The sequence below is a fragment of the Mauremys reevesii genome, linkage group 7, assembly GCF_016161935.1.
Source record: "Mauremys reevesii isolate NIE-2019 linkage group 7, ASM1616193v1, whole genome shotgun sequence".
Classification (NCBI taxonomy): Eukaryota; Metazoa; Chordata; order Testudines; family Geoemydidae; genus Mauremys; species Mauremys reevesii.
The window spans coordinates 1030527-1057851 of record NC_052629.1 but is presented as its reverse complement, the minus strand read 5'-3'; the positions used below and the strand labels follow the sequence as shown (position 1 = coordinate 1057851).

Genomic DNA, 27325 nt, shown 5'->3' with positions numbered 1-27325 from the left:
ATTGGGGTGACGGGCATGAATGAATGAATGAATGAAATGATGATATGCAGGGGGCAGGCTTCTCCTTCCCTCAGCCAGTCTCCTTTTCTCCGTACCAGCCCGTACCGGCTTACTTTCACCTCTGTATTTAGCCTGCACATCTTGAAGGGACTATTCAAATTAAGTGGCTCATCAAGGAACACTTAACTCATAATGGACCATGGGAGACGCCTATCTACAGATAATTGGCTTTCCTACTATGACTAAGCGAAGTCATGCATGGACATGGCACTTGCTCTTGTGACTCCAAAATCCATCCTTTACCTATAATTTTCCACTAGTGGTACTGAGGGCTTTGTTTGAAACAATGGATTTTCCTTCCACATGGCAGAAGATATAAAAGGTGCTGGAAACATCTCCATTTTGCACCTTTCCTGCCCAAACCTCTGGACTATGGACCAATACTAATGGGAGCATCTAACCAAGGGACTGAGGAAGAAAAACCAAATGCACAAATACAAATGAGGGATAACTGGCTTGGCAGCAGCACTGCTAAGAAGGATTTGGGGGTTATGTTAAGGCTGTGATCCACCATGAGTCAACAGTGTGATGCTGTTGTAAAAAAAAGCAAATGCAATGCCAGGTTGCAGTAACAGAGGCATAGCACACAAGTTACAGGAGGTGACAGTACCGCTCTACTCGGAGCTGGTTAGGCCTCAGCTGGAGAACTGTGTCCAGTTTTGGTCACCAATGTATAGAAAGGAGGTAGAGAAACTGGAAAGGATCCAGGGGTGAGTAACAAAGATGATGAAAGGCGTGGGTGGCAGGTACTGCAGGCCGGGGGAGGCTACACCTCCCCAGACAGCCCCAGGTAGCCCCGCCCATGCTCTGCCCCCAGACCCCTTCCTGCTTGCCGCTCCCTCCTTGGCCCAAGCTCAGGCAAGCTGCTCCTCTTCCTGGAAGTGGGCTGGGGCTAGGGCTAGGGCGGGCCAGTCTGCTGCCCAGACTTGGGGTGGCTGGGGCCGCACAGTGCTGAGGGGCTCCCGGGCACTGGGGCCATACCTCCCAGGGCTGGGAGTATGCTGCCCAGTGCTAGGGGTGCTGGGGATGGAGGGTCAGCAGGGCCTCAGGTAGAAGGGACAGGGCCAGGGGCTAGCCTCCCCGAATGGGCAGCTCCCGTGCCACCCATGATCAAAAGGACAGAATGCAGCCATATGAGCAAAGGCTGAAGGAACTGGGTATGTTCAGTTGGGAAAAGAGAAGATTAAGGGGGGAATATGATTGCGGCCTTCAAATACTTGAAAGGCTGCCATAAAAAGATGGAGAAAAATTGTTCTCTCTTGCCACAGAGGGCAGGACAAAAGGCAATGGGTTCAAACTACAGCATGGAAGATTTAGATTAAATTTCAGGAAAATCTTCCTAACTCTAAGAGCAGTCGGCCAATGGAACGGATGCCTGGGGAGGGTGTGGAAGCTCCTTCCCAGGAGGTTTTCAAAAGGTGGCTGGAGCCATCTGGCTTTGATGGTTTAGACACAATAAATCCTGCATCTTGCAGGGGTTAGACTAGGTGACTCTTGTGGTCCCTTCTAAACCTATTATTCTATGATTCTATACATTAAACACAAAAAATATTAAGCTGTGCATGTTTGCTGACATGTTTTAAAGAAAACTCAAACTACTGAACTGGTGGAAATCACTTGCTAAGCACCCAAAGCCAGAGTTTGTTGAAGTGCTAAATCAGCTGTTGACAACAGTAGACAGGTGGAATCTCCATCCTTAGAGGTTTTTAAGGCCTGGCTTGACAAAGCCCTGGCTGGGATGATTTAGTTGGGATTGGTCCTGCTTTGAGCAGGGGGTTGGACTAAGTGACCTCCTGAGGTCCCTTCCAACCCTAATCTTCTATGATTCTATGAACAGTAGCCTCTCTTGCAGGTGCAGAGAGAATATTTTCTTTGCGTCTGTTTATTCACCTAGTTTAGCTCAATGACTAGTCTATTCAAAGTTACAAAACCAATTGGAAGCTGAAAAAGCAGGAAAGCTTATTTTCCTCTTCCAGTCTGAATAAAAACTAGGCGTGAGGATGAGATCTACTAGTTCTAAAATTTTGAAGCACATGGTGACCAGAAACAAATTAGTTCAATTAATTAACTACAGATGATACTGCCTTTGTTTAATAAATCTGTTAGTTTTAAACAAAAAATATGTTTTCATGAGAAAAGAGTTTATGTATCCAGCACATTTAAAGTCATTTATTAAATAAAATGCTGTTTTTGTGCATTTTTAATTGCATCTGAAATTCCATCCCAGTAGACCATGACACAAATCACAAGTAAAAAAATTAATCTCATAAAGAAAAGCATCATTAACCATTTTCTAACATAATTAAAAAAATTAAAAAGTAAATTGAAGAAATGTAAATTAAGCTATATGATTGCTTAAATAAATGTGTCTAGACATAATGTATCCTCCTGGCAAGCAAAAAGAAGCATCACATTTAGTGCAAAGGTTATATTTAGTTGCAAATCAACGGTTTCTCAAGCCGCAGGGGAGGAAAGGTGGAAGAGTTGCACTGTATGTAAGGGAGCAGTATGATTGCTCAGTGCTCCAGTATGAAACTGGAGACAAGCCTGTTGAGAGTCCTTGGGTTAAGTTTAGAGACGAGAGCAACAAGGGTGATGTCGTGGTGGGTGTCTGCTATAGACCACAAGAGCAGGAGGAGGAGGAGGAGGTAGACGAGGCTTTCTTCGGACAACTAACAGAAGTTTCCAGGTCACAGGCCCTGGTTCTCATGGGGGACTTCAATCACTCTGACATCTGGTGGGAGAGCAATACAGCAGTGCACAGACAATCCAGGAAGTTTTTGGAGAGTGTTTGGGACAACTTCCTGGTGCAAGTTCTGGAGGAACCAACTAGGGGCCATGCTCCTCTTGACCTGCTGCTCACAAAGAGGGAAGAATTGGTTGGGGAAGTAGAAGTGGGTGGCAACCTGGGCAGCAGTGGTCATGAGACAGTTGAGTTCAGGATCCTGACAAAGGGAAGAAAGGAGAGCAGCAGAATATGGACCCTGGACTTCAGAAAAGCAGACTTTGACTCCCTCAGGCAACTGATGGGCAGGATCTCCTGGGAGGCTAATATGAGGGGGAAAGGAGTCTGGCTGTATTTTAAAGAAGCCTTATTGAGGGCACAGGAACAAACCATCCCGATGTGCATAAAGAATAGCAAATATGGCAGGCGACCAGCGTGGCTTAACAGAGAAATCTTCAGTGATCTTAAATACAAAAGGAAAGCTTACAAGTGGAAACTTGGACAGATGACTAGGGAGGAGTATAAAAATATTACTCGAGCATGCAGGGGTTTAATCAGGAAGGCCACAGCACAACTGGAGTTGCAGCTAGCAAGGGATGTGAAGGGTAACAAGAAGGGTTGCACCCTCAGCAAGTTCGCGGATGACACTAAGCTGGGGGGAGAGGTAGATATGCTGGAGGATAGAGATTGGGTCCAGAGTGACCTAGACAAATTGGAGGATTGGGCCAAAAGAAATCTGATGAGGTTCAACAAGGACAAGTGCAGAGTCCTGCACTTAGTATGGAAGAATCCCATGCACTGCTACAGACTGGGACTGACTGGCTAAGCGGCAGTTCTGCAGAAAAGGACCTGGGGATTACAGTGGACGAGAAGCTGGATATGAGTCAGCAGTGTGTCCTTGTTGCTAAGTGTGTCCTACTCTTCTATGTGACGCTGGTACACCAGGTGCCAGCTCATGCCAAGGCCCCAGGCCTCACTCAACACTGACAAATGCGTATCTGGAAACCAGTCTGACTCACCTGTGTGTTAGAATTATTAAAATAGATATTAGAGTTGAAGAATGTGTTTATGGAATGCTAGTAGGATGCTGCAAGTACTGTATTAATCCTACTTATAATGTCTGTCTCCCACACCATAAGATAAGGTTTAAATGTTTGCTCTGTAACTGTAAAAATGTTTGGTAAGACTAAATCCCCACAGTTCGGGGAGAAACAGTATCAAGTGTGACATAACCCCTCTTGTGGTGAACGAATACCTCCTCCCCAACCAAAGAAGGTCTACAGAAATCAGACAAGCCATTGTGGACAAAAGCCTTTTTTGACTGCTTCCCCCACCGCCTGGAGAGGGTACGTGCCCAAGCCCTTGTCCCATCACAGCTCAAGTGCTGGGGGAAGGGAATAAAAATGCCTGTTAAAAATGTATTATTCCTATGCTGCTGAACTCTGAGGGGTGAGGATTTCTAAGCATAAACCAGGAGTCCCCAGCGGTTTTGCCCGGGTTAGCTCTAAAGAATAGACAGAATCTGCTCACTATAGAAGTTTCTATTATCTTTTGAAAGCTGACTAACTCTTTTGTGTGTGCGCTACCTGCTTTAACTTCGTAAAGAACTCCTGTATTTTTCTTTAGTTTGTTACAGGATTGGCTACAAGCATTGTCTTTGGTTTGAGATCTGAGTACCATTGACCTGGGGTTAGTGACGTGTCCTTGGGACTGGCAGTAACCGGTACTGTTGTGATTTTTGGTGTAAAGTGACCGTCTATCACTAGTCTGGCCTGCCTGGGTGGCAAGTAGGCTGGAGAGCCCCAGGGACTGTCTGTGACTCCACGGTCAGACTGGTACAGAGCTTTGGGAGTTCCCACTTGTCACTGGGGTGGCGACAGCTAATTACAGACCATACGAGCAGTGTGGGGTTTGTGCCCTGCTCCTTGTCAGTCTGCCCTGAGGCTGGCATTCATGGTGACGAGCCACTGCAGACTGTGCGACAGCCACATGCCCCCAGCTCTGGTCCTCGTACCCTTCTGTTCCTACCTGCTCCCTTCCTCTGCCATGCTGCTAACCCCCTGGCTCCTGCCCTCCCCCTGTGCTCTTATCCATCTCCTCCACCGTCCCACTCTTTTGCTCCCCCCAGGCTCCTATCTCTCTGCTCCTATCTGTACCTCTCCTGGATACTACCCCCTCTCCCACCTCTGCCCCATGGCTCCTGCCCCTCTGCTCCCATCTGCCCCTCCCATTTGATCCTAACCACCCCCACACACATGCCAGCTCCTCGCCCCTCTGCATTCCAGTCGGGGGTTCCTCTTTCTCTCCATGATTCCTGGGCACCAGCAAGGGGGCATTGAGATCTCACCATTTCTGGTGCCCAGCACAGTAGTGTCCCTTGGCAGCCAGGAGGCTCAATTGCTGGGGAAATCCTGCTCAGCCCCTGCAGCCCTCAGCTGGAGCATACTCAGTACAGACAGACTCTTTAGAGAGTTGAGCTGCCAAACTCTAACAAGTCTCTACTGAGCATGTGTGAACTGAGGTTTTTCAGTTTCAGTGTGCCCTTGTTGCCAAGAAGGCTAATGGCATTTTGGGCTGTATAAGTAGGGGCATTGCCAGCAGATCGAGGGATGTGATCTTTCCCCTCTGTTCGACATTGGTGAGGCCTCATCTGGAGCACTGGGTCCAGTTTTGGGCCCCACACTACAAGAAGTATGTGGAAAAATTGGAAAGAGTCCAGCGGAGGGCAACAAAAATGATTAGGGGACTGGAGCACATGACTTATGAGACTGAGGGAATTGGGATTGTTTAGTCTGCAGAAGAGAAGAATGAGGGTGGATTTGATAGCTGCTTTCAACTACCTGAAAGGAGGTTCCAAAGAGGATGGATCTAGACTGTTCTCAGTGGTGGCAGATGACAGAACAAGGAGCAATGGTCTCAAGCTGCAGTGGGGGAGGTCTAGGTTGGATATTAGGAAAAACTTTTTCACGAGGGGGGTGGTGAAGCACTGGAATGGGTTACCTAGGGAGGTAGTGGAATCTCCTTCCTTAGAGGTTTTTAAGGTCAGGCTTGACAAAGCCCTGGCTGGGATGATTTAGTTGGGTTTGGTCCTGCTTTGAGCAGGGGGTTGGACTAGATCCCTCCTGAGGTCCCTTCCCACCCTGAGAGTCTATGTTTCTATGAATGAGTCATAACTCAGCAGATTCTGGCAGATTTTCCATGGGAATGGCAAAGGTGCTTCCCTGCCAAATTTCAAGACCCTGCTCCAAAGCATGGAGGTGTAACAGTGTCTCAATTAAATGGCTGTGAGATTTTTTTTTAACATAGCCATACAATGTATTTTCGTATAACCTCATTTTGACAAATGGCTGAATAATTTTAAAACAGCCTCCAAACAACTTCCGCCTGAGGCGGCCACCCCAAATGGTGAAACTTTGGCAAAGTTATAAGCACCTAAAACCAGAGTCTTATAATGGAGTAATGAGCAGCCTTAACTGTAGGTTGTTGTTACCTTAGTACTGGACATTTTATATAACACCTTTCACCCCAAAGACTCTCAGTGTTCAAGAGGATGATTATTCTTGGTGACCCTTCTGCCTTAATGGAATGTTAGAACTATCATCAGGCCTCATCTCTTGAGGAGTAGCGCTCCGTATTATAATAAGGAATAACCGTCTCCCTGGCCTTTTCCATTGGTTCCTGTGCTGTGTGGCTTAGAGCAGCCTTGACTGCTCTAGAACGCACTCACCGGTATAAGAAGACCAGCAAACCCTCGTAGGGGAGATGCAGCTGTACCCGATGCAACAGTTCTTTTGCCAGTATTACATATAACAGTTCCTTGAATAAAATAAGTATGTCAGCAAAATATTTTTTTGCTGGTATAACTTTGTCTACCCTGGGGCTTTTGCAGATACAGATGTGTCAGTTAGGGGCACTGATTTTTCCTCATTCTAAACTGACAGCAAAGTCAGCAAAACTTCTCAGCACAGACCAGGCTTCGGTGTTACACTGAAAAAACAAGCAGTCATATTCCCACAGTTCCTAGAGAGAGAAAAGCCACCCCACCCATTAGCATACTGCTACTCCCTCCAAGCAGGAAGAGTTTGTACTCGAGCACTGGACCAGCCAGAGAACACATGCAGCTGCAGATAATCTAACCAACCCTAGGATGTCACTCTTCCACCACACAAATGCTGCTGAAAGACTAGGGATCTCAGTAAAATCCTAATTCCACAGAAGGAAGTTCAGAGACTAGTAGCTAAATCCATTTTGAGAAGCACATGTTGATATTTATATATTAGTGAACCTGTATTATGTCCAGCAGGTGTGATGTCATGGAGCTGCTATGTAATAATCTAAGACTGCTGATCTGTAACTGAGTTATTGAGACAGAGTGTATAATGGATACTGGGGGAAGTGGTACGTTTATCATATGCCCTTAATGCTTTGATTCAACGGGGACTCTGTAAGGCAACACTGACTCTCCCAATAAGAAATCCAGGTGTGATGAAGTGGGAATCTTCTTAATGTTTTCTCTGAATATTGTGTGGGTGCCTGTTTCCCCTATGCATTTCTTAAGTCTCTAGGTGGTGGAATCAGGGCATGTGATTGTTGCAGAGCCCTAGAGTGCCAATTTGATGCTGTCTTCACAGAGAACGGCTGACGCCCTGCCTCCTGGCAACTGATGGCCTGGGACCCTCCCCTGCAAGGTGCCAACTGAAGGTGTTGGAGAACAAAGAGATCGGGAAAGAGACAAAGGCAGAGGAGGGGCTGGAGAGTTTCAGTTTGGAGCTAGCTGGGGAAATGGAGGGAGGCCCAGATGGGGCTCGGGCCTCCCTGCCCCAAGATGGACCTGACTTAGGGGTCCTTTTTCTGTACCTACAAGCTCTGTTTTAAACCATGTTCATAGAATCATAGAATCTCAGGGTTGGAAGGGACCTCAGGAGGTATCTAGTCCAACCCCCTGCTCAAAGCAGGACCAAACCCAACTAAACCATCCCAGCCAGGGCTTTGTCAAGCCTGACCTTAAAAACCTCTAAGGAAGGAGATTCCACCACCTCCCTAGGTAACCCATTCCAGTGCTTCACCACCTTCCTAGGGAAATAGTGTTTCCTAATGTCCAACCTAGACCTCCCTCACTGAAACTTGAGACCATTGCTCCTTGTTCTGTCATCTTCTACCACTGAGAACAGTCTAGATCCATCCTCTTTGGAACCCCCTTTCAGGTAGTTGAAAGCAGCTATCAAATCCCCCCTCATTCTTCTCTTCTGCAGGCTAAACAATCCCAGTTCCCTCAGCCTCTCCTCATAAGTCATGTGCTCCAGCCCCCTAATCATTTTTGTTGCCCTCCGCTGGACTCTCTCCAATTTATCCACATCCTTCTTGTAGTGTGGGGCCCAAAACTGGACACAGTACTCCAGATGAGGCCTCACCAGTGCTGTCACTAATAAACCTTCTGTTTTACTGGCTGGCTGAGAGTCACGTCTGGCTGCGCAGTGGGGGGGCAGGGCCATCTGGCTTCCCCAGGACCCCGCCTGGGTGACTCGCTGTGGGAAGCACACGGTGGGGCAGGGGATGCTGAATGCTCCGAGGTCAGACCCAGGAAGGTTGAAGCTGAGGAAGCTTCTTGCCTGGAGACAATCTGCTCACAGAGAGGAGGTTCCCGCAGAGTCCTGCCTGGCTTCATAGGGAGCAGTTCCAGAGCATCGCCCGGGGACTCCATGACACCAAACACAAACTTGAAAGGCAATGAGGAAAACTCTTCACTTTGAGGGTCCTACCTACTGTCTCCAACAAGCTGCAATCCTTGTTTTGCCAAAGCTGGGAGTTATCAGATCAAAGGACTACAAATATTTAAAAGGTGCCGGGATGCCTACGAATGGGGGGTGGCGGGTACTCAATGGCCTGGTCAGGAGCAGGGGGAGGGCACTGGTTTGTGAGTCAAAGGAAGATACTGTCACCCAAGCAAAGAGGCTTTGCAGAGGAGTCCATAGACTCAGATTCCAAGGCCAGAAGTGACCATTGTGATCATCTGACCTGACATCCAGCATTGCACAGGCCAGAGAACTTCCCCCAAAATAATTACTAGAGCAGAGCTTTAAAAAAATCCAATCTTGGATTTACAAATTGTCAGTGATGGAGACTCCACCGTGACCCTTGGTAAATTGTTCCAAGGGTTAATTACACTCACTGTTAACAAGTTACACCTTATTTCTAGTCTGAATTTGTCTAGCTTCAATTTCCAGTCACTGGATCATGTCACACCTGTCTCTGCTAAACTGAAGAGCCCATTATTAAAGGGTTGTTTCCTGGTAGGTACTCCTAGTCTGTAATCAAGTAACCCTGTAACCACTGCTTTTTTAAGCTACACAGATGGAGCTCCTTGAGTTTATCACTATCAGGCAGGTTTTCTAATCCTTTAATCATTTTTGTGGCTCTTCTTTGACTCCTCTCCAATTTATCAACATCCTTCTTGAGCTGTGAGCACCAGAACTGGGCACAGGCTTCCAGCACCGGCCGCACCGATGGCACATTCCAAGGTAAAATAACCTCTCTGCTCTACTGGAGATTCATTCCCCTCTTCATGCAGCCCAGGGTGGCATTAGCTCTTTTGGCCACAGCATCACACTGGGAGCTCACGTTCAGCTGATTATTCACTATGACCCCAACATCTTTTTCAGAGTCCCTGCTTCCCAGGACAGAGTCCCCCGTCCTGTAAGTGTGGCCTGCGTCAGTGTTCTCAACCGGCACAGAGCTGCGGCCCATGTGACAGCCTCAGGGTCATACGGGCAGGATATATATTCTGCGGATGCGGCCCATATAACGCAGAGATCGCTGCCCATGTAGCCCCCCGTGGTAAATAGGTTGAGAACATTCTTTGCTCCGGGATGCATACGTTTCCCTTTAGCCATATTACAATGCCTATTGTGTGCTTGCACCCAGCGCACTCTGAATCAGGGACCTGTCCTCTTCACTGCTTCTCACTCACTCCCCCAATATTTGCATTGTTTGCAAGCTTTATGTCATAGACCCAGTAGTCAGAGCCAGAGTCCACAATGACAAGACAGGAGTGAGCTGGGTCGCGATGCCAGGGGTCGCACCGGGTCAGAATGCCAGGACATGAAGCCGGGGAGTGGGAAGCACAAGGCACACAGTCCAGAACAGGGTGGAGCCCAGTTGTTCAGACATCTTCCTGTTCCTGCTCCCGCTCCCGGCTTAGGAAGGGCCAGCAGGCCAATCAGCTGCTCTGTGACACCACCAATAGGACTGCAGGGGCAGAGCCTCAAATTGGGGCTGGGCTTCGTGGGTCCCAGGGAAGCAAGGATCAGCAGGCTGCCAGATGGAGGGTTGGTTGCTCCTGTAAACCCTGCAGACCCAGGTTCGAGACCCTGGTGTCATAACATCCCTCCCTCCCCCTAGGGGTGCCCTCTGGGCAATGTAGGCCCAGGTTGCTGAGGGTGGGTTCTGTGGAAGGTCGAAACCAGGCAGGAGCATGAACATTTCCCTCTGGCTCCCAAGTGCATTCCTCTGGGCCATACTTTGCCTGTTCGATCTGTGTCAAGGACTTCACATCCAATATAGTCCTCTTGACCCTGTACCAGTGTGTGTGTGTGTGTGTGGGGAGGGGTGATTGGGCTTTATGGGGAAATGTGTTCTCAGTGTGTGGCTTCAGAAGTGAGAGGTGAACCACAGGGTGTCTCTAAGGGATCGAGGCAGCTGAAGCTTGAAGGTGACCGGGTTAATTTGTCACCAAATGCGGTATGGGCCAAGGAACTGATAGTTTAGTTCCTGGGAGGGTCTGAACTGTAGCTGCATCCACAGAATTGTCTGCTCCTCCTGAACGGAATAGGGACTGTTGGAGAGGAATCTGTAAGGGGTCCCTGTGATGCACAATGGGATAGGCACCGGCAAATGAGGAGCCTGTGGACGGGGCTCAGGGTGCAGCCCAGTGAGGACGAGGGCATGGGGAACGTCTCTTCTCTCAAGGTCCAGGCTGGTTCCCCCAAACTCTTCAGTGTTCGCACTGGGCAGGCTGAGATGGCATGGCCAGTTTCACCACAGTAGAAGCACACGTGGTGCTGGTGGCCCGGTTCCCTTTCTTCAGGTGTGAGTTGCTGGTGAACCAGACTGGCATGTGTGGGTTCGGCAGGTGATACAGAAGCTGGGGTCATGGTATGTGGTAAGGGAGGCTGTAGGCAACCCCCTGTCTCCTCCCTTTGTTCTCACAGTCTATTATCTATGTGGATGGTAAGAGCCACAAAAGCATCTAGGTCCACTGGTGTCTCTACGCAGGCCAGTTCATCGTTGATTTCTTCCCACAAGCCCCATCAGAACGGGTACAGCTGCGCTGCTTCATTCCACTCTGTATCAGTTGTGAGGAGCCGAAGTGCCCCGCATAGGCGGTCGCGGCACCTGGCCCCTGCTGGGCTCTGGAGACGTGCTGCCCCGCATGGGCCTATGCTGCTCTCCAGACTTTCTCTTTTCAATACAGGATGTTGGGGACCACCCTCTCCCGGTGTTCTTCCTCTGCTTCTTAGTAGGGACTGGGGACTGGGACCGGCGTTGGGAGGCCAGTGCCGCTGTGCTCGGTGCGGAGTCCAGTCTCGGAGGCTCAGAGACTCCTTGAGCAGCGTTCTTAGTCTTATGTCTGGCTCCTTTTTAGTTCTAGGCTTGAAGCTCTTGCAGATGCGACACTTGTTTCCCCCAAACACTTCAGGCAGCTTTGATGAGGGTCGCTGATGGGCACAGGCTTTTTGCAAGACTTGAAGCCCGGGGACCGGGGCATGCCCCATCCCTGAGCTAAGTCCCTTGGGGGAACTATCTAACTTATCTACAGTACTATTAGCTAACTATTAAGAGAACAAAAGAAAGAACTATTTACACAATGAATGATAGGAAGAACCACTGAGTAAGAGCACTTGCCGAAGTAAGGAGATGTTCCAGCACCATCACTGGTGGTAAGAAGGAACTGAGGGAGGAGGGAGCTGGAGGCACCCCTTATACAAGTGCATATGGGACTCCAGAGAGCACCAGAGCTGGTCCTCTACGGATACCACAGAGGGAAAAACTTCTGGCATCAGTGCATGTGGCGAGCACACACATCTAACATGGAATGGACATAAGCAAGCACTCAAAGAAGAACTATTAGTACATAAGGTAAATTATGACTTAACTGGTACCACAGAGACTTACTAGGATAAATTTGCTAACTGGAATATTGCTATAGAGGAGCATAACTTGTTCAGAAAGGTCAGAAAGGGGAAAAGGGAAGAGGTGTTGTATTATATGTCAAGAATACACACACTTGTTCTGAGAGCTGGCCAGAGGGGAGAGACAGGCCAGTTGAGAGTCTCTGGGTAAAATTAAAAGGGGTAAAAAATAGGGATGATGTCATGGTAGGGGTCTGCTATAGACCAGCAAATCAGGAAGAAGAAGTGGATGAAGCACTAGAACAAACAACAGAAATGTCCAAAACACAAGACTTGGTAGCAATAGGGGGACTCAAACTACCAAAACATCTGTTGGAAAACTCATATGGCAAAACACAAAATTTACAATAAATTCTCATAGAAAGGGATAGATTATAAGACAGAAAATATCATATTGCCTCTATATAAATCCATGGTACTCCCACATCTTGAATACTGCATGCAGACGTGGTCGCCCTATCTCAAAAAAGATATATTGGAATTGGAAAAGGTTCAGAAAAGGGCAACAAAAACGATTAGGGGTCTGGAACGGCTGCTGTATGATGAGAGATTAATAAGACTGGGACTTTTCAGGTTGGAAAAGAGATGGCTAAGAAGGGTTTTTATAGAGGTCTATAAAATCATGACTGGTGTGGAGAAAGTAAATAAGGAAGTGTTATTTACTCCTTCTCATAACACAAGAACTAGGGGTCACCAAATGAAATTAATAGGCAGCAGGTTTAAAACAAACAAAAGGAAGTATTTTTTCAAATAACACACAGTCAACCTGTGGAACTCTTTGCCAGAGTATGTTGTGAAGGCCAAGACTATAACAGGGTTCAAAAAAGAACTAGATCAGTTCATGCAGGTTAGGTCCATCAATGGCTATTAGCCAGGATGGGCAGGGAAGGTGTCCCTAGCCTCTGTTTGCCAGAAGCTGGGAATGGGCGACAGGGGATGGGTCACTTGATTCCCTGTTCTGTTCACTCCCTCTGGGGCCCCTGGCACTGGCCACTGTCGGCAGCCAGGACACTGGGCTGGATGGACCTTTGGCCTGACCCAGTCTGGCCGCTCTTATGTTCTTACATCCTCGTGCTCAGCATGCTAGCCCAGGCCTCCTGCACCAGAGCTGAACCTCTCTGCTAGGCTGGCTGGCACTGTGCTCCTGGACTGCTATGGGGTGGATCCCCGGCCCATGGCTCAAGCCTGTGTTTGGGCCTGTTCCCCCTACAGCACCACAGGCAGATCCCCTCAGCCCAGCCACAAGCCGTCCTTCCAGCCGGGCAAGTGGTCCAGAGCCAGTCATCTGTCCCCACATAAACAGGGCACAGCACCCTCTGTGGGGTGCCACCCCCCTCCAATGAGAGAGGAGCTGGCTGGAGGGATTTCCTGCCAACCCAGACTCAGAGGCATTCGCTTATTCTCCGCACCTGCCCGCCAATCAATGCACTGAGGAGTTTGCAGTCAGCATGCAGTCTGCTGTGGCTGAAGGTTTGTACCCACAACTGGTCAGTTCAGCCTGTAGCTTCAGAGTTCTCCGGCATCTGACACTGAGCTCTCACGTGGCAGCATACATGAGGAGTACTCTCCATCATCTCTGCGTGGCTAGGAGACTGTCCCATCCTGGCCTCAGTTATTCGTCATCTCGCGGCTGGAATACAGCAATGCAAATCCCTGGGCACGAAGCCTTCAGCACTCAGATTCATACGTTCCATGGGCAGAAAGGACGATTGTGATCATCTAGTCTGACCTCTTGTACAGCGCAGGCCAGAGACTTGCCCCAAATAATTCCTAGAGTTGATCTTTTAGAAAAACATCCCATCTTGTTTGAAAAATGGCCAGTGATGGAGACTCCCCCACAACCCTCGGTAAATTGTTCCAATGGTTAATTATTCTCACTATTTAAAATGTGCATCTTATTTCCAGTCTCAATGTTTCTAGCTTCAACTTCCAGTCATAAGATCATGCTACACCTTTCTCTGCTGGACTGAAGAGTCTGTTAAATATTTATTCCCTGTGTAGGCAATTCTAGACTGTAATCAAGACACCCCTTAACATAGATTGAGCACTTTGAGTCTGTCACTGTCAGGCAGGTTTTCTAATCCTTTAATCATTGTTGTGGCTCTTCTCTGATTTGTCAACATCCTTCTTGAATTGTGGGCGCCAGAGCTGGACACAGGATTCCAGCCGCGGTCACACCAGTGCCAAATGCAGGGTTGCACTGGGAGCTCGTGTTTAGCTGATTACCACCATGACCTCCAAATCTTTTGCAGAGTCACAGTTTCCCAGGACAGAGTCCCCTATTCTGTAAGTGTGGCCGCCATTCTTTGCTCCTAGATGCACACATTTACATGTAGCCATATTGAAACGCATATTGTTTGCTTGCACCCAGTTTACCAAGCAATCCAGACCATTCTCAATCAGTGACCTGTGCTCTTCATTATTTACCCTTCCCCCAATTTGTGTGTTATCTGCAAGCTGCATCAGTGATAATTTTATGTTTCCTTCCACGTCACCGATAAACATGCTAAATAGCATAGGGCCAAGAACCAATTCCTGCAGGACCCCAATGAAAGGAAACACATGCTCGAAAATGATTCCCCAGGGTGATGAGACTTTTAGCAGCATGGGTGGAGAGAAAAGGCCAGATCCTAGTTACGCAGGAAGAATCTGTACATTATGTCATCACTGTTACCTTTATTAACCAAACTTGTAACCTCATCAAAAAAAGAGAGCAACTTCGTTTGACAGGATCTATTTTCTATAAACACATATTGATTGACGTTAATTATATTTTCTTTAATTCTTTATTAATTGAGTCCTGTATCAGCTACTCAATTATCTTGTCCAGAATCAATGTCAGACTGACAGGGCTTTAATTACCCAGGACATCCAGACACAGAACAGAAATATTTATTGAACACTTCTTGTTTTTCTGCATTATTGTTGATAATTCTACAATTTCCATACAGTACACTTAGGAAACACTCCAGTTACCACAGAACCCCACAGCCCATCTCTTCAGCAACACGGGCTATCGCAAGCACATCACCCTGGCCTCTCTGCTCTCTCCACTGGCTACGATACATTCAAAGTGAAGTTAAAGGTCTCTGTCCTTATCTTCAAGATGTTCAATGGCCTGGCCCAGCCCATCTAAAAGTATTTCAAGACTGTGGTAAACAACTTTACCCCTTGAGCACCATGGAATGTTCCCCCATAAGGGCAAAGCCTGGCTGTGTAGGAGACAGAGCTTTCCCCAGGGGCCGTCCCACCGCAGCTAAGGGCCATCTCAGATTTCCCCACCTTCTGCTCCAAGTGCCAGGGGCACTGCTCCAACCTGTCTTCTCTAACATGCACAGAGCAGCATGGACATTTAAAACAAAAACAAAAACTTCCCTCGCAAACCTGCCAAAGCAAACACTCCCCTGTGCACACAACTGTCCCGGCCAGGAGAGGATGAACAAAAGAACAAGCCACACAAGACCGATGTTAGCCACATCTCTTAATACATTACTTGAAAGTGGGCTGAGGCTGGACTAAACCTATGTAGACTAGAGCAGAGCAGAGCAGATGGTAGAGGGAAGCAGGGCGAGCTCTCTCACAGCATGTGGAGGGCGGGGGGGTTCCCAGTTCCATGAACTGATGGATGTCCCGACCTTGCCACTAGCGTTCATTGTCTGCTTTGACCTTGTTAGTGTGCTGTGGTTCAGGCAGACGCCAGGAGCATTCAGACACGTGACATCAGGCTGTGGGGCGCAGGAGCCAGAAGCACAGAAATATGTTTGGCTGCAGCAGAGGTACGTGTGCTTTATTATTAACGACCCAGAGTGACTCAGAAGAGTCCGCACTCCTGCCAGCTTAGTGAGGCCTATGACACTGATTCTTCAAGTGGCTGCCAGAACACTTGGGAATTCCAGAGTCCATGGATGCCTTTGTGCAGCGCCAACAATGCAGCTCTATTGCCTGCTTCTTTCCCAGCACTGAAGTGTGCATGGGCCTCGCATTACTCATGGGCCAATGCCTGAGCTGCTATTAAAAGCTACATGAATTCCTTACAATCCCACAACCTTTTCCCAAGCAAAGAACTCTGCAGTTCTGGGATTCTTAGTCCTGCGAGCACAGTAGGTAGCTAACATGTCTGTGGTCCAACAGCTCAGGCTCCATGAATGGGCTAATTAACACCTCATCAAACTGGACTGTTTGTTGTGCCTGCAGAAATTCCCTCTTGCACCTGTGCACTCCCAAGTCTCCATTGCTAGTCTCCTGCACAGCAGGCAACAGCCATTAAGCTAAAGCAGCAAGGCCTCATCTCCCTGCAATCTGTTCTTCCTCATCTTCAATCAAAGTGTCAGTTCTTGTCTCCTAATGTGGCAGTTAACACCGACACTCCCCATGACACTGGCCAGGCATTTCACCTCTCACTCATCTCCCTCACCCTTAAGATGGGCAATGATCCTCCCGGGGCTGTGAGGAATAAACGGCTGGCTTGGAGTTGTACAGAGCCTCGGTCTGTGTGTCAGCTTGGGCTCTTTGCTGGGCAAAGAATGCCTTTGGCGCGGCACCTTGTCCAGCGCCACGAGCATTGTCAGCACTCAGCAGGGCCGTAACAAGGGCGAGGCGAGTGAGGCACTTGCCTCGGGTGCGCAAAGCGGAGGGGCGCAGCTCTACCGCGATCAACGGCGCTTCGGCAGCAGCTCCACCGCCGCCGCTTCTTCGGCGGCAATTCGGCGGCGGGTCCCTGAGTCCCTGTCGGAGGGAAGGACCTGCCGCCACTGCATTCATTCTTCGGCGGCAATTCAGGGGCGGATCCTTCCCTCCGAGAGGGACTCAGAGACCTGCCACCGAAGAATGAGTGAAGCGGCGGTGGCAATTCGGCGGCAGGTCCTTCCCTCCAACAGGGACTCAGGGACCAGCTGCCAACGAGCCGCCGAAGAGCCTGGAGCCAGCCCTTGCCTCGGGCGCAAGAATTCCTTGTTAAGGCTCTGGCACTGAGAAGTTATAGCCAATAATCAGAATGACAAAGCTCTCCATGAACCAGGGGCTGCTGGTTTCCTCCATCCTGACTATGCCCCAGCATTGTGAGAACAGCCTAGCCTGAGTGTGAGGCAGGTGTGACTGTCACCCCCCTTCTGCATCCCACCCCTTCCAGCAGCGTCACCAATGAAGTGTTCACTTGAGCTCCAAGACAAATCTGCCCATCACCGATCCCCCTCCAGAACAGCCAGGACCCGCTAGCCATCTCTGGGCCCCCTCATCCCAGGCCCACAGTAGGGGGGTGCCATGCTCAGTAATCACGGGGGGCCCTCGGTGCTAGAGACAGAGCCTCTCTTTATTAGGGTACGTCTACACTTGGAGTTGGGAGGGTGAGTCTTAGCTCAAGACACGCTCCTGTTAACCCTAATCTAGCGTGTGTGCCAAGGCGTGGGAGTAGCCGTCCCCAGCGTGTATCGGTCAGAGGCCATAGGGACGCACTCAGGGTGGCCAGTGCCTCTAGCCACAGGGGCATGAGCAGTGTACTCATGTCCAGCTGGTACAGGGATGCCTGCTCCAGCCTGGCCTCACCCCCAGCTCCAGCACAGACATGGGGCCCCTCAGTGACAGGTCCATGGGCTCCTGCAGCACCCCCAGCCCCCATCCGGAGAGCTCAGACACTTCAAGGTACAGCTCCCGCCCCCGGGGAGAAGTGAACATGCTGGGGCTGGCCAGGACCCAGGTCAGCTCTGTCAATCGCACGGGCTGTCCATGGCCCCAGCTGCTATGTCAGAACCTCGGAGTGGGGGTGGCGGAGACACACGGAGGCAGTGGAATCTCAAGGGGCTGCTTAAGGCAGCTCTCCGCCTCCTTTGTGCTGCTGGAACAGAGCTGAGGGTCTGGTCGGAGCTCTCTCCTTGGTGCAGCAGGGAGCACATCCGTGCACTGTTTATTGTCTGTGCCAGATTATTCATGCAGCTGTTAACGAAGTCTGGACCTAACTCCGCTCCCAGCGGAATCCACTAGCCACCTCCCCTTGCCCTAGGGTGACAGATGAGATGAAGAAAATGTTGGGACACATTGCGGGGCAGGGAGGGGTCTGCTGGTGGAGCAAAAAAACCCAACTGATCGGTCGGGACGGGGGACAACCACCCAAATATCGGGATGGTCCCCAGCCCCCATACTGCAGCTTTGGCTCACGGTCCTTCAGGGAACTGCTGCCACTGAACAATGGTCCTGGTTCAGGACAATGCAAATTCCTTTTCCCAGGAGACTCCTGCATCTCCCAAGTTTCTGTGGCTGTCCTGTGTCTCTTCAGCTGTTCCTGTCTAACACCGTCTCGCTTCCTCTTCTGCTATCCCCTTGTACTATTGCTGCTCCCTTCTCTCTGGCCTCCCTCACTTTCAGCCCCGGCAGAACCTCACTGCCCACTTCCTCACACATACGCAGATATGAGACCACAGCACACATGCCCTCCAGCACCTCCTCTGGCTCCTGGACACCCCTCAGCAGCTCCCGGGAGTGCAAAGCTGAAATGCAGAGGATGGCTAAAGCCATCCAGGAATCACGGTGTTCTCTGATTCAGAGAGGTGCTGGCAGGACTTGGCTGTGTGGTGCCTTTCAGCGGCACAGCCAGCCTGCCAGAGGAGCTTGTTCTCCCAGACCGAGGGGAGGGACCTTGCCCAGCCCTGGCCCCTGCTTCAGATGTGGAAAGTAGGGATTTGGCCCTTCTCTGTAGCTCACAGAAATCATTTCAGTGGCTCAGGGTCATAGTCAAAGCAAACAATTATTAGCAATAACGCTGACAATGGAGCACGGTCCCCAGCTCTGTACACCTCCCCTCTTGGCACAAGGCAAAGTCTGCAGCACACTGACAGCCCTGTGCCAGGCCCTCCTCTCTGCGCTGATCTGAATGGCAGGATGAGGGAGGCAGGATACGCCAAAGAGAGCAGGGAAGCAGCGTCTCTCTGAAACATGCTTCTCCTGACAGGCCGAGACGAGGCCCACTCCCTGCTTACTGCTCCTCCTCTGAGTATTACCACCATTATCATCTGTCTAGCTCTTGTGTGAGAAGGTTCCAGTCAGGATCAGGGCCCCTGGTTCTTGGTGCTGTATAAACATATCCCTGGCTGAGGAGCTCAGACCCTAAACAGACAACGTGTGGCTGACAGTGTCACAGCAAACACTCAGCGTTAAGAATGGGTGTGTCTATACTTGCCCAGTTCGCTCCCAGTGGGTTCTGGCCACCATGCCCCCACTGCAGACGTTCTCTCCCACGTGGGGACCCTTGGCCTCCTTCGCGCCATTACCCGGGTGGCAGTTGTGACAAACAGCAGTGCACCGAGCTCGCCCAGCCAGAGACTCAGTGCATCTGTGGGGTGGGAGTTGAACTTCTTTGGCCTCCATCAGCCTTCGAGAGGGGAGATTTGAGGACCCTGGATCTGATCCGCATCACTTACCCCTCCAGGAGAGCGATGACGTTCTTTCTGGGCCGCCCAATGCTGGGCCCATAGAGGCTGGCTCTGGCGTAGGTGCGGATAAGCTGCAGCAGACTCTTCAGCTGGATATAGTCCTTCCCCAGCTGACTGCCATTCACGGTGCGGCCAGTCAATGTCCGATAGTTGTTGGGCTCTGGGAAAATGAGCATCAAAAAGCTGGCTTAGCCCTTCTGGAGAAGGACATGCAGCTCACCACCCCACCCAGGAAAGAGCCACAGCAGGGGACCTCCTGGCTGGCTATGCACAGAGGCTCTGTCTATACTGCAGCACCTATGCTGGCAGAGCCCACTAGTGTAGACACAGGCGAGGTCTCTACTGAAAACACCCCCGTGCCATAGCCACAGCTCTGCAGTGCTTCAGCGCAGACACTTCCCACAGCACCGGGCAGGGGCTCCAGTCCACGCAGGTAACCCACCTCCCTGAGAGACAGAATTCTGTCCACCTAGCGCTGTCTACACCGGGGCTTAACAACATCTCTCGGGGGTGGGGTGGGGTGGGGTTTTTCACAGCCCCGAGAGAAGCTCCGCTGACACCACTTTTCAGTGCAGACCTGCCTACAGCGGACGCTGGCAGAAGGAGATTTTCTGTGCTGGAGGAACACCACCGCCTGAACGACATTAGTTCTGCCCAAGGCTACACTTAATAGGAGGTCGACCCAGCGGGAGTGTGAAAAAGCCACTCTCCTGAGCAGTGCAGCAAAGCCGACCTAACCACCATACAGACAGCACGAGGGCAACATCACCCTCGCCACCGGCCCTCAGCAAGGCGGATTCGCTCCAGCAATAGGACCCCTCCCCTCTCGCCAGTGAGTGGCTACGCTGAAATGGTTTAAGTCAGCGGTTCTCAGCCAGGGGTGCGCATACCCCTGGGGTACACAGAGCTCTTCCTGGGGGCACATCAACTCAGCTAGAGAGTTGCCTAGTTTTACAGCAGGCTACATAAAAAGCCCTAGGGGGGTCAGTACAACTAAAGTTTCATACAGCCCCTGACTAGTTCATACTGCTCCGTATACTAGACACTGAAAGGCAGGTGCAGGATTTATATTCCAGTGGATTTATTTGAAGATTCTGGGGTAAGGAGGAGACAGGCAGCCATTGTGCAGTACTAGTGTGCTGGGACACGGCTGTATTTTTGTGTCTGATTTTGGAAACAAGTCGTTTTTAAGTGAGGTGAAACTTGGGGGTACACAAGACAAATCAGCCTCCTAAAGGGGTACAGTACAGTAACTCCTCACTTAACGTCCTAGTTACGTTCTTGAAAAATGCAGCTTTAAGCGAAATGATGTTACGTGAATTCAATTTTCCCATAAGAATTAATGTAAATGAAAGGGGGGGGGGTTAGACTCTAGGGAATTTTTTTTCAACAGACAAAAGACATTATCTACATATACAATATACGTTTTCAATAATTGTAAAGAAGCAATTGAATACTGTACTTATCACTGATGATTGTGAGGCTTGGCTGAGGCAGGGGCGTAGCGGGGTGGGGGTGCGGGGGCTTGCCCCACTCCGCCCATCCGGCATTCCAGCTAGGGAGCAGGCAAGCCCTCCCAGCCTGAGCCCGCTCCCCCGCAGGAGTGCTGGGCAGGCAGAACGGGAGGAGCCCGACAGCGTTATAAGGGAACTCTGCAGGACTTTAAAGCAGTATGTTCTTCCATAGATTAGCGACCTCACGGGGAGCACGTTAGGTGAGGTGCTCCTATAGTCTGCTTCAAGTGTGGACGTAGAGTTGTATCAGCACAGCTGCTTCTGCACCAGGGGTTCTGTCAGAACAGCGATCATAGAATCACAGACTTAAGGGTCAGAAGGGACCGTTATGATCCTCTACTCTGACCTCCTGCACAGTGCAGGCCATAGACTCTCACCCACCCACTCCTGTATCAAACCTGTGTCTGAGCCACTGAAATCCTCAAATCATGGTTTAAAGACCTCAAGCTGCAGAGAATCCTCCAGCAAGTGACCCGTGCCCCACGCTGCAGAGGAAGGTGAAACCCCCCTCAGGGCCTCTGCCAATCTGCCCTGGAGGAAAATTTCTTCCTGACCCCAAATATGGGGATCAGCTAAACCCTGATCATGTGGGCAAGACTCTCCAGCCAGACACTCCCTGACCAACGCAGCTAGACCAGTGTAAGTTTTAAATGTAGAGTAGGCCGGAGAGGCAGGAGGGCTATAGGAATGAATGGGTGCTGTGACTCTGAGCTCCCCTCACTGACCTTCACCAGCCTGGGGTTCAATCTGCAGGTTTTCCTAAACTGGGAGAAGGTGGAGAGGTGGCCTTACTACCCCTTTCCGCCCCCGGCAATCCTGGGGCCAGCTGAGGGCTAATGGGCAGAGGTGCTGGGACTAGGGGTGCTGCAGCACCCCCTGGCTTGAAGTGGTTTCCATTGTATAGAGATTTCCAGTTTGGTTCAATGGCTCACAGGCTCCCCACTGTCCGCATTGTTCCAGCCCCCCTGCTAACGGGGGACCTCCAGAGCCCCTTCCCCATTGCCACGCTCCTTCCTTCGCGGTGTCTCCTGTACCCGCTGGCCCTCACAGTGGCTTGTCTGCTCGCCTGTGGCACGCCCCGCTGTGCCCGGCAGTGAGCTGGGTGGAAGCGTTTCTGCGTGTGAAATACCAGCAGACGGGAGCTCTCACATGGATGTTACAGAGATGTCCTTCTGAAGCTAGCTGGGACTCCCACAGTGCACACTTCCTCCCTGCAGGGTCCCTTCCGTCCCTGCTGAATGGCTAAGGCAAAGCTTGCTGGGACCTGCAAGTGTTCGGTCCGAAGGGGGAACTGACCCTTGCTTTGCTGCCGCACTGAGCTCCACGCTGTGGGAGCTGTGGGCGAGCTGGCCGCTCACTCACCGTTGCCCAGCTCCCAGGAGATGTTGTATTTCTTGCTGGCACTGTACTTCAGCAGACTGAGCGCGTTGGAGCTGTTCCAGGAGTTATCTGGATTTCGGCGCAGGGCATTCAGCGCAAAGATCAGGTGGAGGCCAGAGCAGTCGGCGAAGTTATAGAGTTTGTCTAGAGACCTGGCTGGGAAGAAACGAAAACCAGCTTGTAACTCAAATGAAAGAAAAGTACCAGGCATTCCAGAGCGGTTCAACAGACCCTCTGCTCCCGCCCGTCAGAGCTCTGCCTCCGATGTCAAACTCTGACCTGTGGCACCTTGTAGTGAGGTGAAGTGGCCTCCCACTGAGCCTCCCACGCTCCGATCCCAGGTGGGCGGAGCCAGGCCATGCCCGCCCCCCCACTGGAAGTTAAGAGTGGGGACAGGAAGTGTAAAGGGCTCAGTTGGGCTGCAGCTGCTGGAGGAGACAGATGCCTTCTGCCCACTCCCGAGGCTGGAGAGCGAAGGGGAGCCCACCGGGCTGAGGACTGGCCAGCGCTGCTGGAGCCACCAGCTGACCGACACACTGAAGAGTGCTGGGACTGCCGCTGGCTATCGACCCTGGGGAGATGGAGGACACCCACAGCTCCAGGGGCACCCCGCAGCGAGGGTGCGAAGTGGCCCAAGGACCCCGACTCCAGTCCAGCTGCGTTGCTGCCTGAAACCCGCTCAGCATGTTGCAGCTGGATCCCTGCTGACCCAGTGGCAGCAGACTCCACCCTGGGCTGGGACCCAGTGCAGTAGGGTGGGTCTGGGTGACCCACTGTCATGCCACCCTGGGGTGGCAGCTGCCTCACCTGGGCCAGGAGGCCTGTGTTAATCTACTGTCTGCCAGAACTAGGATGCTAGACCCTGCCCTGCCTGAGGGCTGGAGCGCACAGACTGCGTATAGCCTGCCTGGCCTGAAAGCCGGAGCCCCCTCAGACTGTGAATTCACACCAGAGCCCCATATCCTCACGCCAGACTTTGCTAATTCCCTGACTGTGGGCAGCACCCACGGATGTAGTGAGCCAGAGTGGGAGGAATCACCAGGAACCCATTACACCTACAACCAGGTAAATGCATGTGACCTTTAAATTGAGGTATCATGCCAAGGCTGGGCAAAACTCCTCCTAGACCCTGCAGTCTGGGCACTCTCCACAATTGCCTCGCGTGAAGGACTGTGCCTGGGGAGTCACTGCACCTAGGCCACCAGAGAGGTGGCTTCAAAGGTGGCCATTGTTGGCCAGGATGCTGCAACCTCTCCTCTATGATGTACCTCCCCACACGTTGCCCAGGCTGGGCTCCTGCACCACACTCCACTGGGGCTGCCTTGGAAAGCAGCAGAAGACTTCAGCTGGCACAAAATGCAGCAGCTCCCCGCCCAAGTTGAATGAGATTCTGCCAGGTGTTCCCTCTGGGAGCCGCTCAAAGGCAGGTTCCCGTCTGTCAAACGGCACCTCAGAGACGGCGCTAGGCGGAAGTGGACTAAGCAACTGTTTAGGGCCGCAAGCAGCTCAAGGCGCCCCCATTAATTATTAGTATGTGTTGTGGGGGTGCAAACTATTCCTGCTAGGGCCCCGGATGGGCTAGGCCTGGCGCTGCCCCAAATGCTCTGCCACCTGGCTGCCTGGGGGAATGGCTGGGCATGTGTGTTTTGGTTTTAACACTAACGTTCCTGTGGTTCTAACATCTGAGTTCAGGCTTCTGAAGTACCGTGCTCCAACCAGGTGTAAGGCGCAGAGAACCCTGTTGCAGCAGCGACCTTAACTCCCCTAGCCAAGTTAGTAAGAGAATCCCACATACAGCTACTTCCATCCCCCTCAACTCTCCCGCCCCACCCCACTCACAAGCACACACCATCCCATAAACAACAATTAAACACATGCCCCCAGAGGCTTGCCAGGCATCTTCCCCTCTGCCCCTGGGGAGGAGAAGGTTCGTGGGAGGAGTTTTATTTCCCAGATTGGGTAGTTTTGATTTGGGAGTTATTTTTCCTTAGAAGCTTTAATAGTTTTCGGGGGTTCTTTTATCAGATTAGATTTGTGCTCTCCAGGGTAGGGGGGAGGTTCGGAAGCTGCTGTTCTGTAGCTGCCAGGCTTGTAGAGTAACTGTTTTGTGTTAGGCAAGGAAAAGCTACACGTGTGTGTGTTTGCACAGAGGATGGTCATGGTGGGAGGACAGGGGCCAGCTGAAATATAGAGGGAGATAGGGGAATAGGCCCTATCTCCCAGTGATGTCCCAGTGAAGCCCCCTGCCTATGCTCTGGAAGGGTGGAGGGCCCCTACCTGGAAATAGCTCCCCAGTGCTGAACTCTCTGGTTGACGCTTCCCTGCCCTGAACAGCAAGGTCTCCAAGGAGAAGCCTCAGCAGCTCAGACCGCAGCTCCGCTCCGGCACCATCTGTGTCTATGTCCCGCGTGCTGCTCCTCCACCTAGGGACAGAACGGGACCTGGGGGCAGTGCAGACCAGAGCTGCGAGCCTGCTCCTTCCTCTGCTGGCGGGCCCACTGTGGTGGTTCTTTGTCTTCCAACCCTGGGATCTCGCTGATTACACTCACTGGCATCTTCATTGCCAGGCAGGGTCTGCAAACCGTCTGTGGCATCAACTCATACAGCCTGACCAGGGCTGACCGGGAACGCTGTCGTTCATTCTTCAGGTCTGATATGTTGTTCTCTTCGACAATGTTCGTAGTCACCGAACAGCGTGTTTCTTTGCGGGTGTGAATTTTCATGGCAGTGTTCAACAAAGGTGTTTGGAAAAAGGGAGATACCCTGCCTGAAGTTTGTTTCCAGCCTGTAGTTTAGTGACATAACTTCCAGCACATGGGTACTGCAGGAACATCAGGCATGCTGAGAGCTATCACTCCTGGTGCCTTTCCCCCAAAATATTCATGTCCAAACCGATTTAGAAGACCACAAAGGTCCCACTGAAAAGAAAATCCTGGTGTAACCTTCATTTTGGAACCATGATCATTGTCTTCCTAATAAAACAAACGTTGTTAGAAGAGACATGATGAAGCATATCCATGGTATGAGGGACGCCACACCCAGAAGCACAGTGCTGGGGGCAGGGCTTCATTTGTAATTAAAGAGGTGCTGGGGCTCAAGCAATTTGATTTACTTTCATAACTGATGTGCCAGGGCAGAGGTGCCGGGGCTCTGAACTGCCAAGCCCAGAGGTGGCAGGGCTCAGCCCTGGCCAGGATGAAGCACTGGCTAGGGGTGCTGAAATAAGGTCTGCACCTCCAGCAATACTGTGCTCCCAAAGACTGTGTTATGGGTCATAGTGGGTGACACAGCCCCCCCCCGTGCTGCGTTGGGAGAGGAAGGAGATCTGCTCTCCTAATCTAAAACCTGGGACTCCTCACACCAGAGGGCGCTAGCAGCCCCTCCCGGGCTCCCTCAGCACAGAGCCTGCTCACAGAGGGCTTAGGGATTTTCTGTGTCTAGTGCCTTGAATCCGATACCCTTCAGAGTAGCTTCTAAGTGATGGTTAGTGCATGATGGATTGTCTCAGAGCAGCTTCTTCCTTCAGCCCCTCCTTCACCATTTCTGCACAGAGACCTCCGCTTTCTCAGGAGCCCTACACCTACTAAATCTGACACAGACAACCATAAATCTGAAACACAGAAAAACATCCTGCAAGCGGGGCCTGCTGTCCCATTCAGCACAGAACAGGATGGGGGTAGGGAACTGGAGAAAACAGCCTCAGCCACAGAGGAGAAGAAGTCAGCAGATGCTAAATAGACACAGGCTGCAGCATGTTTGTTCTGTGGAAATCTTTATGGAGCAAACTGCTTCCTCGGTTCCCTGGGGTGAAGTTACCATCCTCCTCAGGTCTCAATCAGTGCTCATCATTCGTGGGCGCATCGCAAGCACCGCAGTTTTGGTGCATATGAAAGTTGCAAACTGGGCAGAGGATAAGCGGGCACCTGAGCACCTCTCTCAGCCCCACGCCTCTTGCCGTGTGCATGTTGTTTGTGTGTTAGCGGTATCCAAGTGTGGCTCTGAAATACGTTGACGGAAGTCCTGGGAAGTTTTTCCCAGCTAATTACATCCTCATTCTCTCCACACTCTATGGTTTCTAGGGTGAGGTGTAGGGCTGGGGGGAGACACACTACAAGTTTTAAGTGGAATCAGGTGTTGCTATCCCTGCAGGGAAGTCTGGAAAATGTCAGAGCCCTTCAAGTAACAGGTACTGGCAGACAAACATGGAGCACTTCCCACAGAGCCTGGCCTCCTCGCCAGCACTCCACTGCGCACTCACATTTTCCTCTTTTGTCTGTTTTAATTGGGCCATTTACTGGTTTCTCTCTCTTTAGAAAGTTATCAGCTAAGCGCTAGGATTTGGTGCGGGCTGTTCTGGGAGCAGGAGCGACCACTTCCTCTCGCCTCCTCCACAGCCTGACAGAAAGCACATCATCTCGGAAAAGCCCTCGGATGCCAAGGCGCGCAGGGTAGGGAAATGCGAGGCTTGGAGAACAGCCCCAGGCCTCCCCCCACAACATACACTCAGAACCACAGAGTAAAAGGAACGTTAAAGAGGAAGGCACCAGGAGGGAGTCACATGTGCTCTTAAGATGCAGAGAGCGGGAACAATTGTGCAGGAGCCGGAGGGATGGCTGGGGAGCTGGGAACCATGTTCAGGGGTCAGAAGATCCCACCTGTGAGTGCACAGGCACCAGGGGAATTACTGTAACCATGGAGATCACTAGTGTGTTTCCTGGGTATGAAATGAGTGAGGGAAAGCAGACTGAAGGTGCACTGAGAAGCCCGAGGACTCCAGCATACAGCCCACTGCTCTGCTGCCTCCACACTGGACTCTCGTTAATGCTACACCCCCGGCTAGGCTAAAGCAGCCAACGGAGAAATGCTAAAACTCCGGCTTCATTAATTACCAGCACACTGCACCCATTGCGCTGAAGGCGCTGCATGTGCTGGGAAGAGCGAATTCTTCAGCTGCCAGAACGGGTCAGTTGTATTGGAAATAGACACAATCCATTTCCTATTCTTTGGAAGACGCTTTGAGTTAAGTACTATCAGATT

General features: G+C 51.1%; 1 protein-coding gene across 1 annotated transcript in view; it reads right to left on the bottom strand.

Annotated features, from left to right (window-relative positions):
• Positions 1-27325, bottom strand: part of HPSE2 (heparanase 2 (inactive)) — a 275991-nt gene that overhangs the window by 91698 nt on the left and 156968 nt on the right. The window contains exons 4-5 of the mRNA XM_039481786.1: positions 22271-22444; positions 19383-19554 (exon numbers count right to left, since the gene is read on the bottom strand). Of these exons, the coding sequence (XP_039337720.1) occupies positions 19383-19554; positions 22271-22444 (346 nt within the window). The remainder of the gene's footprint in view (positions 1-19382; positions 19555-22270; positions 22445-27325) is intronic.